The sequence below is a fragment of the Sinocyclocheilus rhinocerous genome, unplaced genomic scaffold, assembly GCF_001515625.1.
Source record: "Sinocyclocheilus rhinocerous isolate Xijiao unplaced genomic scaffold, SAMN03320098_v1.1 scaffold5880, whole genome shotgun sequence".
Classification (NCBI taxonomy): Eukaryota; Metazoa; Chordata; class Actinopteri; order Cypriniformes; family Cyprinidae; genus Sinocyclocheilus; species Sinocyclocheilus rhinocerous.
The window spans coordinates 49,538-67,289 of NW_015628727.1; the positions used below are offsets into that span (position 1 = coordinate 49,538).

Sequence of the window (17,752 nt, forward strand, 5' to 3'; positions counted from 1 at the left end):
GAAGAGATAAGATAAGGATCCCAGTTAAACATTTTGTATTATATTGTGCCATTTTAGTTCAACAAGATTTTGTACAAAATACAGCTGTTCACTAGGTGTAAACTTGGCCAGTTCTCTTGAGTTAACTCTCACAACTGAGGACACACATACAGTGTTTTTTTCAACCTAGAAAAACTACAGTCCACATCTCCCTTTCGCTTGGTGGATTGATGTCTGTTTACTATGATCAGTGCTGGAAGTGGAAAAGGGCTGAGGGCTATTAGTGCTGAGCACCTGTGGCTGCATCACAATAACAATACAGTCACACTCTCTCCCGGGTGTTTCTGGAAAACACATCTCAGTTTCCTCTTCTCCAGTAAGAAATGATTCTGGTAAATCACGGGATCCTCAAGACAAACCTGGTTCTCCATCTGTACAGAGAGCCAGTTTCTCATTGAATCATTGAAAGCGGAACGATTACATCATGAGTTTCTAAGCAATGCTCCACTTTACTGAACTTTGCTGAATACATCTTTGAGCTTTTGTTCAGTTGTTAATTAAAGAAGTCATTGTCATCACTTGATCAATAAAATACATTTACCAAATTGTGTATTCCAACTCCATTGCTCACTTTCCGTCTTAAAATCCTGAATACATTATCTAAATGAATTGTTAATGCCTAATGCTACAAAAATACTAAAACATACAGAACCAATATATAGGTCCAAATATTTTATTAACAGGTAAAACTTTTTTTGAGCACTTTGTGTCAAGTAATTTACATTTCAAAAAATATTCAAATAGAAAACGGTTATTTTAAATAGTAAAACTGTTTCAGAATATTACTGCTTTTGCTGTTTTTGGGATCAAATAAATGCAGGTTTGGTGAGCAGAAGAGAATGCTTTAAAAACATAAAATATCGTACTGTTCAAAAACTTTTGACTGGTAGTGTACACAGTTTCCTTGTGAAATATTAACGCAGGAAGCTTATAAAAATCATATCACACCAGAGTGCTGCGAGTCATAATTTCTGCCTGTAGTAAACATAGTGGGGAGCAAGTAAGACACAACAAATCTGGCCAGAAGAAAAAGAAGACAAATAAGAGAAAGAAGGAGTACAACAACAGCAAATGTCAGTAAGTGAGGTGGGCAATAATAACTAATAATAAAAAGGATAAGAAAAACAAGAACAGATAAGAATGTGATCCCAATATAATATTTCATGAGTGCTCTTCTAGTCTCATTATTATTAGTGTTTAACTGTATTTGAATATCTTTATTGAAATTCTCCACGCTTAAACATGAACCTTTGTTTTGTTCTGAGACTCGGTCTGCACTAGAAGGAAGTAGTTTCAACTGATTGTCATTATCACCATCATTCGAATGCATTTCGAGTGTAGATTCATCTGCCATGTTCTGTGAGGCGTTTACTTCAGTCTCAGAGTTAGAATCAATGTTTTTCAGAAGAACCTGCTGATCTCGCTGGTCCTTCCCTTCTTCAGACTCACTTTCACTGGACTGACGGTCCATCTCACCAGATGAATTGTTTGGTGTTGGTTGATCAATTGGCTTCATTCCTCTGTCTGGTACAGGTTCATCTGCCATGTTCTGTGAGGCGTTTGCTTGAGTCTCAGAGTCAGAATCACTGTTTTTCAGGAGAACCTGCAGATCTTGCTGGTCCTTCCCTTCTTCAGATTTATTATTTAACTCACTTTCACAGGACTGACGGTCCATCTCACCAGATGAATTGTTTGGTGTTGCTTGATTGTGATCAGCATCAATTGACTCTCTATCTGGTACAGGTTCATCTGGCACGGTGTGTGAAGCGTTTGCTTCAGTCTCAGAGTTAGAATCACTCTTATTCAGGTGATTTTGCTCATTACTCACTGTAGACTGAGACTCATGTTCACTGCATCTTCTAATTTTCACAGACTTTAGGTAATCTTTTGGCAGAGTGTTCGCTCTTTTTCTCTGTTTCTCTGGACTTTCTGTCTCATTGACCACAGAGAAAGTGTCCCCTTTACTGTTTAAGCCTGAAAAAAGAATAACAAACAACTAAGCATCATGTTCAATGCTCTTCACAAAAAAAAAAAGGCATTTGCATTAAGAAGTGTGCTGGAGCCCTGACACAAGTGTGAAAACGTCTTCATGGAACAGTTTATTTTAATCATGTCAGAGCAGACACGCTGTGATAAAGGAGCTTTTATTACAGTATTTAAAGGCACTAAATGTAGAATTCAGAAACCCTTGTTATTAGTGACACCGGTGGCTGTTAAGTAAACTGCAGCCAGTAACTTATCGCTCATGCTCACACTCGTGCACACGTAACGCACAATTACAGTAGCCGAATGTGATTCAAGGTCCCAATATACTCAGTGAAGTTCTTATTTATTCTTTGTTTAGAAGTAAAAAGAATCTGGAAGTACATACTGCTAGCAAACATTTTGACTCTGCAAAATTACTCTGAAAAATTAGATATGTAATCATGAATAAAAAAAAAACAACAGTTTAAAAAGCTTATAAGAATATAGAAGATGCTTCTGTTTCAATCTCTTCAAAAGTTGTTTCCAATTTTTTTTTATTTACGCTTCTTACGTGTAGCAATATTTTACTTAAAGAAATCCAATACAGCCTGCATCACTTAAACTTGAAATGAGAAATTATATTGAAATATGTATATTTTCAGCTTATAAACATTTACAGTATATTACATATTTATATTATAATGCAGTGTCACAAACAAAGAGACTTACTATAGTTCCTATTCATTTTTATTTAAGTTTTTAAAGCTCTGTTTCTCTTACGTAATCTCTGCCCAGGCTTATGTACTCGCTGTCACGTTTTTGTTTTGGTTTGGTTCAGTTTCTGTGTTCTCGTTTTCCTGAGTTCTTTTATTAATTAGTTTCCATGGTTATTAATTAGTTCCACACCTGTTCTGTTTTTCCCTGATTGCCCTCACTTGTTATTTAAGCCCTGTATTTTGCCCTGTTTCCTCACATCTAGGATTAATGTTGCTTTTGTTGGTTTTCTGTGATTTTGGATATGTTATTAAAGCACACTATTTGTTTTTCTACTCCTGTGTCGTGTGCTTTATGTATCCAGCACATTTTTTGGATACTTGATTAATAATGTAGAAATAATTAGACATTTGGCCTTGCCTATAAAATGTGTGGCTGTGTATAGTTGATATAAAAAGTCTATACACCCCTGTTAAAACAGCTGGGGGTTTTTTTGTGATTAAAAAAAAGAAACAATTTTGCACATTTAAAGTCCCCCTTTTATGCATTTTGCAATATGACCATTCATGTACTGTGTAATGTAGCTGTTTGTGAATGTTAAAGTTCAGCAAAGTTTCAAAGATCAAAGTGCAGATAAACAAAGTCTCCCAAACAAAAGAAGTGATTCTGAACTGACTGAAACGACTCATCAGTAATTCCGGCTTTACTTCCTGATCAAACCTAGGTTTGTAACACATTTGTAACATATGCCAGTCTATGGTCTTCATTGTGAACAACGTCTACTTTGACCCTCAAACATTGTAGTTGTAGCTGAAACTGAAAGAGTTTGGTTCATGTGTCGACATGCAGCTGATGCTGCAGTGGATATTATGTGAAAATTAAAGTGTTTCTGACCTTGGATGTTTCAGGTTTACATTTGTATTGAGTATTAGTGACTGTCTGCTTAATATCTGCTAACATTTTATTTTGATGGATATTCTGCTGATTATAAGTCACTTTACAAGATCCTGTCAACTTATTCTACTAACCCTGACAGTCTACTAATACCCTACTAATACTCTAATGAGAGTTAGCTGACATGTAGTTGCAAAGTTACTTATGGTTATAAGAATGTATAAGGTGGACTATCAAACCCTTTAAAATAGCATAAATGGGTGCTTTTGGGTTCTAATCTTGACTGTTTCCCAAGTATGTTCAACTAATTCAAGTTTACTAAATTTGTTCCAGGATGATGCATGATAACAGCATATTAGAATACTATTACTACTGAAGAAAAAGTAAGATAAGATGATAGTGAGATAAGTATGATTATATGCTCTTATGATTTCCGCCTCAGTGTTTAGAAACCCACATTTCCTTCATTATATCAAACATTTCGATATAAACTCACATTTTTTGTAAAAAAGTAAGTATGCTTCATCACGGTGTATGTTCTGAAAAATAAGAGTATAGACAACTCAGTAAAAGGATAAAAAAAAACACAATCTTTATAACAAAAAATTATTTTATAATAATTAAAAAATATATATATAAAAATATTACAATATTTATGAATACAGCAGAACATAAAGCATTACACAGCTTGATCATGCAAATACATTTCCCAATGTAAACAATTATCAGATACTACTGATACTTAAAATATCTGGGAAATGACAAGAATCTTTCAAACCAAATCTGACGTTTAGCCAAAATATCTTATAATTATAATTCACCTTGATTCTATTCACTACAGAGTCATCAAATTGACACCACCCGTTCTCATCTTTGATGTCAGCATAGTAGTGTCCTCCATTGAGAGAGCCAGAATGGTTGGCTATAGCATACAAATCATATGTGTAATTTACACCAGCCACTTCCTGAAAACACATATATTAATAACACATTGTTTTACTCATTTTCTACTGAAACAAACAGCCAAAGACAAATACATTGGCATCATCTGTATTAAAGAGAAATTAATCACTTCATCCGATATCGGGCCAAACGGTTCTCTTTGCTTAACCGTTCCATTCCGTGCCGATCCGGGCCAGTCAGCACGGATACGATTTCATTTTCCACTCATAACTGCTCATAACGGAGCTTTTTGGAATGTAATACAAATGAGTAAGTCGTTGCCTTGGTAATGCAAGTGTAACGTAAACTGCGATATGGACGATGATCAGATATTTCTGTTTTTGGGACTCCTTTTTTATCTGATATTTACTTCGTTAAATTACAGAAAAAAGGACACAACTCTTGATGCGAAAAATTAAATAAACAGAAGGCGATGACGGGTATAATATCAGTAAGTGCCGCAAATGATTCCTCCACAGACCAAACTGTCTCAGACATTTTTTTTCTCTTTTTTTATATTGAATGTAGCGTAGCTGTTTACTTGGCTGTTTGATCAAATAGCGCGCTTCCGCTTAGCCAGCTATGGAGAAACTGGTAGCCAGGCAACAGAGTGGCGACGTCACACACACGCACTCTACCAGTACAGCTCAGCACGGTTGTCGAACCGTGCCGAGAACGGTTTGTAATCGTGCCGCGCCATACCAGGCTCACGTGGATATACAACTGAAACCGTACCTGGGTTCTTAGAACCGTTCGGCCCGATATTGGAAAAGCGGCTTAAAATAGCCTTGACTGTTGAGTTCCACAGCTATTGACTTTTTTTGTTCTCGCTCACCGGACTTGTGTGTGTGTAGGTGATGCAGGGTTGCGGGGTTTTCACAACAAAACCCACTCAATTGCTACTCAAAACGCATTTCGAGGGGGGTTCTGGGGGGTAAAATACACGTTTTTCGGCAGGGTTCCTCCGGTAAAATTCGCATTCATATCATGATATTGGGGTCGCTTCAACCCGTGGCAACAGTGTTAAAGCAGCCCAGTTCTGTGGGAAAACCACGGACTCTGGAACTGAGGTGATGTAAAAGAGGAAAGCAGGCATTTGGACCAAAGCACTGTGAGGCAAGGGAGAGGGACACTCAAAATGTTTCTAAACTTAAAACACATTTTTGCCCCGTTTGCGTTGTTTTACTAATTGCAAAGTTATTTAAAGTATAAAACATTGTTATTTAGAATACACAGCGTGGTTTTTAATCATATTTTTAGGGGGGACAACCCACAGATGGGGGGGGTCCTGTCCCCCCGACCCCCCCGGGATTTCCGCCTATGGCCAAAGATGAAAATAGTGAGAGAAGTAAGATGCTGATGCTGTTACGATCTCCTGATCAAACACTGAGCACTCAAATGTGGTAAATGGAAGCTCAAGAACAAATGAGGTTCTTGTGAACCGCGGCACATTTGAACTTTTGAGAAAACCAATCAAGTTTGTTGCACGTGAAGTAAGTTTGGTTCAGCTTCTGTTTATTTTCACTGATCTATGGGAATTTATGTGAATAAAAGTCTAAATTAAATTTTTAATTTTATATGTTGCTTTTTCTGTCTTATAAAATAATTGCTTCTCTTCAAAAGACTAGGATTAAGCCGCTTGATTCATATGGATTTATTTTTTATCTCTTTATGCCCATTTTGAAGTCTTGTGGATTTGGAACAACATGGAGGAGAGTAAATCATTTTTCATTTTCATTTTGGGTGAACTGTCCTTTAACTACTCAATGGAGGGGAAGCTTTACGGTGAATAATGTCATTAAAATATTACATTTTTTTACACAGATCATCATATGACCTCAAGAGTGATCATGGGTTACTGTTGTTACGATTTTGTTGTTTGTAGCATGAAGTTTCTTCAAAATATCACTTTTTATGTTCTACTGAAGACAGTCAGTCATACCGGTTATTAAATAAGTTTTCATTTTAGGTGACCTCTTCTAAAAATCATTTTCTATTAAATTAATTCACAGTATATCACAAATTGAACATACCTTCACGAGTAACTGGAGAGGAATTTGCACTGAGGAGTAATTCTTCACGCAGCACATGGTGTCATAATCAAATTCAAACCTCTCCAGGTGCAGAACCAGAACTGAAGGAACTTCCTGCAAACTGGAGATCTGGAAGAAATTATCATTATACAAAATTACATATTTATAAAAGAATGTTTTAACCTCAATCATGGTGAAACATTCTGTATTGCTGGAGTTTCATTCCAAGACTTTTTTAAATAGAACTTTAGTTCTAAGTTTGTCACATTTAAAAAGAAGTTACCATATTTATATACCATTTATGAAGCAAAACTCACAATTTTTGTCTTCATCATCATTTCACAACCTTTGCAGTACACTTGTTGGTCTTCCCCACACATGATGATTGGCGCAAAATATGAATCAAAGCAATTTTGCTGAAATACCAAAAAAAAAAAAGTTATTGAAACATTTTTGTCCATGTTAACTTATTGGGTTTGCCTGAAGGTAAAAATGATGAAATATTAACTAAACAAACATTAATTTAAAAGAATATTCCAGGTTTAAGAACTTCACATGTCATTTGTAAGTAATTTAGACATCCTTTGTTTTCAGAAATTGAGCTTGAGGTGAGGGGCTCTTATAATGGAAGTGAATAAGGTCAGTATCTGGAGCATTTAAAATAAAAATGTGAAGCTTACAATTTTATGAAAGCACATTAATTCTATGAAAAACAATGTATTGTTTGAGCTATATAAATTAAGCCGTTTAAAATCATTGTACAGTGTCTTTAGGGTTTTGTTGGTTAGCAGTTTGTTGTAATGATGTAAAAGAGGAAAGCAGGCATTTGGACCAAAGCACTGTGAGGCAAGGGAGAGGGACACTCAAAATGTTTCTAAACTTAAAACACATTTTTGCCCCGTTTGCGTTGTTTTACTAATTGCAAAGTTATTTAAAGTATAAAACATTGTTATTTAGAATACACAGCGTGGTTTTTAATCATATTTTTAGGGGGGACAACCCACAGATGGGGGGGGTCCTGTCCCCCCGACCCCCCCGGGATTTCCGCCTATGGCCAAAGATGAAAATAGTGAGAGAAGTAAGATGCTGATGCTGTTACGATCTCCTGATCAAACACTGAGCACTCAAATGTGGTAAATGGAAGCTCAAGAACAAATGAGGTTCTTGTGAACCGCGGCACATTTGAACTTTTGAGAAAACCAATCAAGTTTGTTGCACGTGAAGTAAGTTTGGTTCAGCTTCTGTTTATTTTCACTGATCTATGGGAATTTATGTGAATAAAAGTCTAAATTAAATTTTTAATTTTATATGTTGCTTTTTCTGTCTTATAAAATAATTGCTTCTCTTCAAAAGACTAGGATTAAGCCGCTTGATTCATATGGATTTATTTTTTATCTCTTTATGCCCATTTTGAAGTCTTGTGGATTTGGAACAACATGGAGGAGAGTAAATCATTTTTCATTTTCATTTTGGGTGAACTGTCCTTTAACTACTCAATGGAGGGGAAGCTTTACGGTGAATAATGTCATTAAAATATTACATTTTTTTACACAGATCATCATATGACCTCAAGAGTGATCATGGGTTACTGTTTTTACGATTTTGTTGTTTGTAGCATGAAGTTTCTTCAAAATATCACTTTTTATGTTCTACTGAAGACAGTCAGTCATACCGGTTATTAAATAAGTTTTCATTTTAGGTGACCTCTTCTAAAAATCATTTTCTATTAAATTAATTCACAGTATATCACAAATTGAACATACCTTCACGAGTAACTGGAGAGGAATTTGCACTGAGGAGTGATTCTTCACGCAGCACATGGTGTCATAATCAAATTCAAACCTCTCCAGGTGCAGAACCAGAACTGAAGGAACTTCCTGCAAACTGGAGATCTGGAAGAAATTATCATTATACAAAATTACATATTTATAAAAGAATGTTTTAACCTCAATCATGGTGAAACATTCTGTATTGCTGGAGTTTCATTCCAAGACTTTTTTAAATAGAACTTTAGTTCTAAGTTTGTCACATTTAAAAAGAAGTTACCATATTTATATACCATTTATGAAGCAAAACTCACAATTTTTGTCTTCATCATCATTTCACAACCTTTGCAGTACACTTGTTGGTCTTCCCCACACATGATGATTGGCGCAAAATATGAATCAAAGCAATTTTGCTGAAATACCAAAAAAAAAAAAGTTATTGAAACATTTTTGTCCATGTTAACTTATTGGGTTTGCCTGAAGGTAAAAATGATGAAATATTAACTAAACAAACATTAATTTAAAAGAATATTCCAGGTTTAAGAACTTCACATGTCATTTGTAAGTAATTTAGACATCCTTTGTTTTCAGAAATTGAGCTTGAGGTGAGGGGCTCTTATAATGGAAGTGAATAAGGTCAGTATCTGGAGCATTTAAAATAAAAATGTGAAGCTTACAATTTTATGAAAGCACATTAATTCTATGAAAAACAATGTATTGTTTGAGCTATATAAATTAAGCCGTTTAAAATCATTGTACAGTGTCTTTAGGGTTTTGTTGGTTAGCAGTTTGCAAATGTACACAACAGTCTCAGGCCTGTGTCCTCTCTCTCTCTTCAAATGGTCCTGTCGAAAATGGCTTCCAAAGAGAATGGATTCTCAAGACCAGAAAATACACCAGGGAGGAGTTTCTCTCAGGTCTCAACACAGTTTGAGAATGTTAGGTTTACGATCTGTTTACCCATAATGTAGACATTTTAAAGAGATCACTTGAAGATGCTTGTATAGTCTATGCATTACAAATGTTGTGGTGAATATTAACTTATGTATATTACTAAATCATTGATTTACTGAGAATAGTGTTTTAAAATTCAGCGTCACAAATGTCTCAAGATTATAATAAATCAACCTGCTTCATTAAAGTATACGTTGAAGAAAAAAAGAAAGACATTTTTGGACTGGGAAATAAAATGTATATTTTGCCTTGTATATGCATATGTATAATATATGTATGATATATTTTCTTTCAACAAATAAAAGTAGGACAAGGAAATTGGTGACTGTCATCTTAACTGTAGCAATATTTCAATAAAATGTGACTTCCTCATGGGGCTCTTATCAATATATAATTTCCAATGTATGGTTATTTCAGCGCTGTTAAGATAACTCCTTGCTGATCACACTTTCTGTTTGTTTTGGGGGCAAAACAATAAATAAATATAAAATAAAGAGAAGTGACATTATTAAAACAATTTCCTTTCGTAGATCAAATATGGAATTAGAACATTTTAAAGACATTGTACTATTCTTTGTGCTAGATGTTTGATAGTCACATATGACATCGCTTAAATCAGTTTTAATCATAAAACTGCCCTTTGGATCTTCACTAACAAAACTGATCTCTTATGTTATTTAACAGAAGCGTCATCAAGTGAACAGTGGTTTAAAGTAAGTGTAACAGAAAATCAGGAGATTCAACTTGAAGTCAATTCAATATAATTTGAATAATAAGTTAATTCAGCAACAGACCCCCCAAATTCTAATGTCTAATAATGATCTCTGATGTTTAATTTCAGGGACAGACTGAATTCAAATGCCCAGTGTGTGAGGAAACATGGCCATATGATGAAGTGCGAAAACTGGCGAAACTTTCAGATGATGAGAAATCCAGTTTTGAAGAAAAGCTTGGGACGAATACTGTTAAGAATTTAGTTGACTTCAGGGTTGTAAGTACATTTTTGCCTTGCAGAAGTAGTAAACATTAATAAGGGAGTTGATGGGTCAAGTCTGACCTTGCACCTCTGTCTTTTCTCTTTCCATATTCAGTGTCCTGGTTGTAGCACCTTTGTTGAAAGGTTGGATGTTTCCAATCTCTGCGTGGAGTGCCCAGTGTGCACAGAAAAGACTGGAGATTCATATGATTTTTGCTGGAATTGTTTAAGAGAGTGGAAAGGGTCTCACAATCGTGCTGATCGATGTGGTAACGTGGGATGTACCATTGACAAGAAACTGCTGAAAGACTGTCCAATGATCTCTTTAACATACTTTAAAAATGAAGTGCAGTGCCCAAAAATCCGTGCATGCACATCTTGTGGTGTGCTGATTGAACACACTAATGATGGATGTAATAACATGGAATGCCCTGAATGTGACAATGAGTTTTGCTTTATTTGTTTAAATTCTGGCCATGACTATGATGAAGATCAGCCATGCAAACTGGCACCAAGGCAAATAGATTCTGAATCACACCAGTAACTGCACTGGAAAAAAATGGCTTCCATTATTTTAAATAATACATTTAGATTTTTTTTTTATCATTTTATTTATTTCAAAATTATGTGGTATATTAATATATTTGCAAATAAATGTAAATAGATTGCATATATTATTTCAAGACTTTACATTGTCACACTGGTGGTCCTTGAGGTAAATCAGTCAGCCTTTTTCTTCATAATTATGTCCTTAATCTCCAGTGCTCTGGAGTAAATGAAGTTCGTCATAAAGAGACTCATGATGTCACCTGCTGGACAACTGCAGAATTACAACTAAAATAATCACACAGTACCATGCTTACTGTCTACACGTGGTGACTTGAATATCCTTTTTATATTATTTTGTTATTCTTTAATATAATTTATTTGCTTATTCATTTATGCATTCAGTCATAAATCTGTTAAAATATACAATGAAAACTAATGCATACAAATAAGTATTTGAGTAATTAAGAACAATGCATTACAATCATGATTGGGTGAGCATGTAGCTGGTACAAGTGAAGGAATGATTAGTGTAGAGAAGCATATGAATGAAATTTCATGTCATGAAATTCAAGATTACGTTTTTAAGAGAAACACGCCAATGGACTTCCAAAGCAGTAAAAGTAATGTGGGTCCATGCTTGACACCTGCAGAAATTCAAATAGTAGACTAATGACCAGATGTTTAAAATGTGTTATTTAAATGTAGACTGTTCTACTAGGACAGCTGCACGACTAAATCATAAAGATATAATATAAAATAACCATAGATTTTATGGACGTAATGTTAAATAACTCCAGGGCAGGCGTAACGTTATATGTGCAACTTCTCCGTTGCACACTTTTGGAAGGGCTATTTCAAGAAATGTAGCAATTGTGAAAAATGCAACAAGGTTGAATATTAAAGCATACGTTTACATTTACGTTTACACCTAAATTGAATAATAATGTAATATTCTATTATAAATGACATTTATTGATCTAATCTGACACGTATTGAATCTGCATACGATCCATATCTCCACGCAGAAGACTACGGTAAGTGTCAGGCTCCTCCTCAGACTGCACGCGGAACATTGATGTGGAAACACTTCACTTGCTGGAAAAGCCTCAAGTAAAAGACAACAGCGAAGTCTGAGAAGCTGACGTTGTTTAAAATGTCTGAAGACGCGAAGAAATTCTCTTCATTCGACAAAGGTATCAATTTGGTGTCAAAACCAAGCGATCTCGGTAAGTTTGTGTCTTCCTGTTACAGCGTCACAGTAAAGACGCTAGGTATCTGATCCTATAAATATAGTAAGATGTCCCCACCTTCCTTAACGTTTCTCTTTACCAAAGATGAGCAAATCTAATCTCCGCACTTTTGATGAATGCTATGCAATTTAGAATTTTGTCATTTCATCTGAATGTCCAACGTGATCTCATGATAATTTGTATGTATTTTACGTAAAATGTGGTTCTATAAAACGTACATTTACTTACGTTTGTACAGGCACTAAAACGTACAATACTGACGTATTTTCAGCCTCTAAACTTACAAAACTGACGTATTGACGGCACCTAAAAATGAATCCTTATGAATACTGAAATCGCGTCATTAATTTTATTAGTTTTTAGTTGTCATATGAATTACCTTGTTTTCAATTGCATTATTACATTTAACGTTACTCATTTACTTATGAAATGATAACATCGTTGTTTTGTTGTGATTTCTGCTGCCAGCTCGTTTCCAAGAATATGCCTACATAATGTTAAACACGACTTTCTGAAGGACTCCAAGATGGTGAGAAATAAGATTCTCTGGTCTGATGAGACCAAGATAGAACTTTTTGGCCTTAATTCTAAGCGGTATGTGTGGAGAAAACCAGGCACCTGTCCAATACAGTCCCAACAGTGAAGCATGGTGGTGGCATCATCATGCTGTGGGGGTGTTTTTCAGCTGCAGGGACAGGACGACTGGTTGCAATCGAGGGAAAGATGAATGCGGCCAAGTACAGGGATATCCTGGATGAAAACCTTCTCCAGAGTGCTCAGGACTTCAGACTGGGCCGAAGGTTTACCTTCCAACAAGACAATGACCCTAAGCACACAGCTAAAATAACGAAGGAGTGGCTTCACAACAACTCTGTGACTGTTCTTGAATGGCCCAGCCAGAGCCCTGACTTAAACCCAATTGAGCATCTCTGGAGAGACCTAAAAATGGCTGTCCACCTACGTTTACCATCCAACCTGACAGAACTGGAGTGGATCTGCAAGGAGGAATGGCAGAGGGTCCCCAAATCCAGGTGTGAAAAACTTGTTGGATCTTTCCCAAAAAGACTCATGGCTGTATTGGATCAAAAGGGTGCTTCTACTAAATATTGAGCAAAGGGTCTGAATACTTAGGATCATGTGATATTTCAGTTTTTCTTTTTTAATAAATCTGCAAAAATGTCAACAATTCTGTGTTTTTCTGTCAATATGGGGTGCTGTGTGTACATTAATGAGGAAAAAAAATTAACTTAAATGATTTTAGCAAATGGCTGCAATATAACAAAGAGTGAAAAATTTAAGGGGGTCTGTGAATACTTTCCGTACCCACTGTATATATATATATATAATTTGTTAATGAGGCATCTGTGTACACATAAATGTTTTTGTGGAGTAGAAGTTAGTGTTTAATTTTTAGGAAAAGTTAAAATTAGACCTTTTGTGTAAGATGTACACAGAAGGACCCAAGTGGTATGTTGTTACAGTTACTAGTGTTATTATTTGTAATACTTCTTGTAATTAATGAGGTTATTATTTAAGATTTCCATGATTTAGATGTACATTTCAGACATCTTTGCTTTCATTTAAAACCTAGGTTAACTGTGAAATAATTCAAATTTGCAATTAATCTTAATTAAACTTGCAATTATCTTCAATTTAACCATAGACTGCTCAATATGTAAATATTCATCCCTTTTACTGGGACTCTGCTTTGCCTGTCATTGGATATTTAATTATTCAACTAGCCTAAATTGTCAAAATAAAAATTGTAATGCGATAGTTGATTTAGTGTTTTACATGAACAACACACACACAAATATATATATATATATATATATATATAGCAAAAGCATGCATTCTATTCATGCATTCTGTAAATGTTTATCCAGGGGAAGCTTCTAACCCCAGGTAGGGGGCAAACTTACATTGTGTGCTATAACAACTAAATTAGCAAATGTTTTTATTAATTTCCTTCAGTAACACATTGGCTAATGCAGCATCATCCTGTACATGCTAAATGTGTATGTAAATATGTTACAGTTTAAAAGTAAATGCACATTCTTCTTAAGTGGGGCATCTTACCCTGTATATAGATCATTGTGTCAGTATAATGACATGCATTTCTTCAGACATGTGGCAGTAGGTTATTGGACGCTTTGGGAGTGAGAACAGATTGCTTATTTTTGTTATACAAATGCAGTAGTTGTAGCTACAGCTTCATGTGTTTAAGCTGCTGTTTTTTTACTAGCAGATGCCATAGTTTGTTTTAACGTAACCGTAGTTATTAAATTAGTAGTACCCATAGTAAATTGATTTAACAAAGTTTGTATGAAAGTTACAAAGCTTTGTAAACTTTTTCAGATGAATATGATAATGAGCCGGATGTGTTAAGAGCTGTGTTATCCTGCGGTCACGTCACAGATCCAGAGACACTGACTGATTGTTGCAGAGCTCAGATGGATGATGTGAGCAAATTGCGCTTGCGGTTTGTACATGGAAATAATTCTAATAGCATATTAACGGTATGATAACCAGTTATGATCTTTGGTATTCATTTCAGGGAAAGACCGAATTCAAATGTCCGCTGTGTGAGAAGAAATGGCCATATGATGAAGTGCGAAAACTGGCAAAACTTTCAGATGATGAGAAATTAATTTTTGAGGACAAGGTTGGGACAAACACTGTTAAGAAGTTAGTCGACTTCAGGGGTGTAAGTAGCCTGTATTTCTGCCTCATAATTGTGATCTTAAGATTAACTTAATTTTAATTATTGATATTATATTAGATATAGATTCTTTATATAATGGAATTAAGCTTTCACACAGCTCAGAGTGATAGATGCAACTGACAGAAATTAGAAACCCCTCACATAAGAAAGCATGCACCATTTACTCAGATCAGTTTTGGAATTAGACTTTTTTTTCTCAATACAGTAAGTTTGGATCTCTGAACAATTAGATTCTTGTTTTTACCAGATTACAGTTTGTATTAATTTACGCAAATTGCAGTGTTTTGGCATGTGTGTGTGTGTGAGTGTGTGTGTGTATGTGTGCGCGCAATGCAGTCAATTTGTCTAGAGTTGCACAGTAACTTAATGCACGTAGCTTACTGATCAGGGAAGAGTTTCCCAAAAGCATCGTTAGCTATACAGTCGCAAGTTCCATAGAACTCCATTGGTAATGACGGAACTTGCAACCATAGTTGATTTTGGGAAATACACCCCAGAATTGATGAGATGATTCTCAATTAAATGTCATACTTATCACAACTTGATCCATTCAGTTATCAAAGTCAGAGTCAATAACTAGCATGAATTAAATGTTTTGGGCGAGTTACATTTTCAGACATGCTAGTGATATACCATAAAACAGTTGTGAAAATCGCACTTTACAGTTAGAGTATGTTTAAAAGAAAACTGTAATACTAAAGAGAGAATGTCTGAGAGAATGTGTCTGTGTGTAGGGCTGATTTAACAAGATGAAGTAAAAACGGCAGTCAGGCAGTCTGTAATTTACAAAGAATGATGTTGACTTGTTCAGATTGTTTGGTGTGACACTTGCTGTAGATTTTTAAGCATTGCAGATGGTGGAGAGATGTACAATGGTGAGTGAATGGGAACTAATGTGAGCTTAAAATGTCCATATTTAGTGTCCTGGTTGTGGCACCTTCGTTGAAAGGTTGGATGTTTCCAATCTCTGTGTAAAATGCTCAGTTTGCACAGAAAGGACCAGAAAAACCTATCATTTCTGCTGGCAGTGTCTGAGAGAGTGGAAAGGACCTGGACCTCGAGCTGATCGATGTGCTAATGTGGGATGTACAATTGACCAGAAACTGCTTAAAGACTGTCCGATGATCACTTTAAAATCAGTTCAAAATGTGCAGTGTCCAGCGATCCGTGCATGCACATCTTGTGGCATTCTGCTTGAACACAATAACAAGGGACATAAAATTATAGAATGTCATGCATGCAATAACCGATTTTGTTTTATCTGTTTAAAGCCTGCAGATGAGTGCATAAAAACAACAACCCATTACATTGTATGCACAGCTGGTGTTGCACCAAGACAGGTTGATTAAGCATATGTGCAACAAAATTGATATCAGCAAGAGTGCACAGAAAGCATGGTCTCCCATGCATTAAATTTGAAAACATTTAATTTATGACATGTTTAGCTATTTGGAAATATAAACAAATATATATAACATAGCGTATTACTTTTAATATTTTAGCAAATAGTAAGTACATTTTAGATTTTTCTCTGTGAATATGTCCATTATCATTACTAAAAGTAAGTCATATGAATTGAGGAAATTAATTATTCTGCAGTCTTTTAAAGATATATAATTGCTTTTTATGATGAACAGATTTAATTTAGGCTTTTATTAATTTAGAAGCTCAAACATGCCTGTATGATGTAGCCTCACTGATTCACAAACACATTTGATTTTCCGTTTACCATATAATTGCTCTTTGTATGTGTGAATTAAAATCTGCCTGTCTGTATTTCTATACTATATTAATTTTTCAGACAAAGCTTTGTTAAGCCATTATATATTTTGTTCAGACTTTTCAATCTGTTTGTAGAATCAATTCATTTTTAGATTCATTGTGGATTCAGTTAAGTTGAATGGATCGGTCTATAGATTAAACACTTTGTGAAATGGTAATTTTGTGCAATTAAAAAACATGCTGTAATGTGTGCAAGAGATTTGAAAAATTACTCTATATATTCCCAATTTCTTTAATGAATATTTGCTTGTAGATGACTAAACATGTAAATAAACAGAACCTGATTTTAGAGTTTTTGTTGCTGTTGAAAAGTGTTTAATAGGGGGAGACCAGGAATGGTAGTTACATTTGTGACATTTCTGTCTGTATCTTGGAGTTGTTTTAAGGCAGTTCACTCAAAATGTGATTCAAACTAGTTACTAGTGTCTGCTATTAAATGGCGTAGCTGTTATATTTGCAGCAGAAACAGAAAATGCATGGTTTAATTTTAAACATGAGGAGTGAAATGTTAAAATTAGTGCTGTCAAACGATTAATCGCATCCGAAATAAAAGTTTTTGTTTACATAATATTGGTAATTTTGTGCAATTAAAAAACATGCTGTAATGTGTGCAAGAGATTTGAAAAATTACTCTATATATTCCCAATTTCTTTAATGAATATTTGCTTGTGAATGACTAAAAATGTAAATAAACAGAACCTGATTTTAGAGTTTTTGTTGCTGTTGAAAAGTGTTTAATAGGGGGAGACCAGGGATGGTAGTTACATTTGTGACATTTCTGTCTGTATCTTGGAGTTGTTTTAAGGCAGTTCACTCAAAATGTGATTCAAACTAGTTACTAGTGTCTGCTATTAAATGGCGTAGCTGTTATATTTGCAGCACAAACAGAAAATGCATGGTTTAATTTTAAACATGAGGAGTGAAATGTTAAAATTAGTGCTGTCAAACGATTAATCGCATCCGAAATAAAAGTTTTTGTTTACATAATATATGTGTGTGTGTTGTGTATATTTATTATGTATAGATAAAGACACATTCAGTATATATATTGAAAATATTTACATGTATATATTTACAATATATATCATATATAAATATATTTAATTATAAACATAACATATTTTTCTTAAATATATACATGCATGTGTGTGTATTTATATATA

The 17,752-nt window shown here is 34.8% G+C and overlaps 2 protein-coding genes across 3 annotated transcripts; both read left to right on the plus strand.

The window, feature by feature from the left end:
* The first annotated feature begins 9,207 nt into the window (after positions 1–9,207).
* Positions 9,208–10,841, plus strand: LOC107738447 (probable E3 ubiquitin-protein ligase RNF217). Its single transcript, XM_016550207.1, has 3 exons — positions 9,208–9,291; positions 10,149–10,298; positions 10,399–10,841. The coding sequence occupies exons 1-3, from the start codon at positions 9,208–9,210 to the stop codon at positions 10,825–10,827; spliced, it is 663 nt and encodes a 220-aa protein (XP_016405693.1). The 3' UTR covers positions 10,828–10,841.
* An 816-nt stretch (positions 10,842–11,657) lies between these two features.
* On the plus strand, positions 11,658–16,277 carry LOC107738448 (uncharacterized). 2 transcript variants are annotated; one of them, XM_016550208.1, is made up of 5 exons: positions 11,658–11,721; positions 11,858–12,058; positions 14,441–14,544; positions 14,640–14,789; positions 15,728–16,277. In XM_016550208.1, the coding sequence occupies exons 2-5, from the start codon at positions 11,986–11,988 to the stop codon at positions 16,154–16,156; spliced, it is 756 nt and encodes a 251-aa protein (XP_016405694.1). In that variant the 5' UTR covers positions 11,658–11,721; positions 11,858–11,985; the 3' UTR covers positions 16,157–16,277. The 2 variants fall into 2 exon arrangements, with proteins under 2 accessions (XP_016405694.1, XP_016405695.1); XM_016550209.1 differs by having other exon boundaries at positions 15,836–16,277.
* Positions 16,278–17,752: the final 1,475 nt, after the last annotated feature.

Coding starts and splice junctions, on each gene's coding strand:
- LOC107738447 (XM_016550207.1), top strand. CDS start 9,208: ATGGCTTCCAAAGAGAATGGATTCTCAAGACCAGAAAATACACCAGGG. Junction 9,292..10,148: donor TCTCAACACAGTTTGAGAAT/GTTAGGTTTACG, acceptor GTTTAATTTCAG/GGACAGACTGAATTCAAATG. Junction 10,299..10,398: donor ATTTAGTTGACTTCAGGGTT/GTAAGTACATTT, acceptor TTCCATATTCAG/TGTCCTGGTTGTAGCACCTT.
- LOC107738448 (XM_016550208.1), top strand. CDS start 11,986: ATGTCTGAAGACGCGAAGAAATTCTCTTCATTCGACAAAGGTATCAAT. Junction 14,545..14,639: donor GCAGAGCTCAGATGGATGAT/GTGAGCAAATTG, acceptor TATTCATTTCAG/GGAAAGACCGAATTCAAATG. Junction 14,790..15,727: donor AGTTAGTCGACTTCAGGGGT/GTAAGTAGCCTG, acceptor GTCCATATTTAG/TGTCCTGGTTGTGGCACCTT.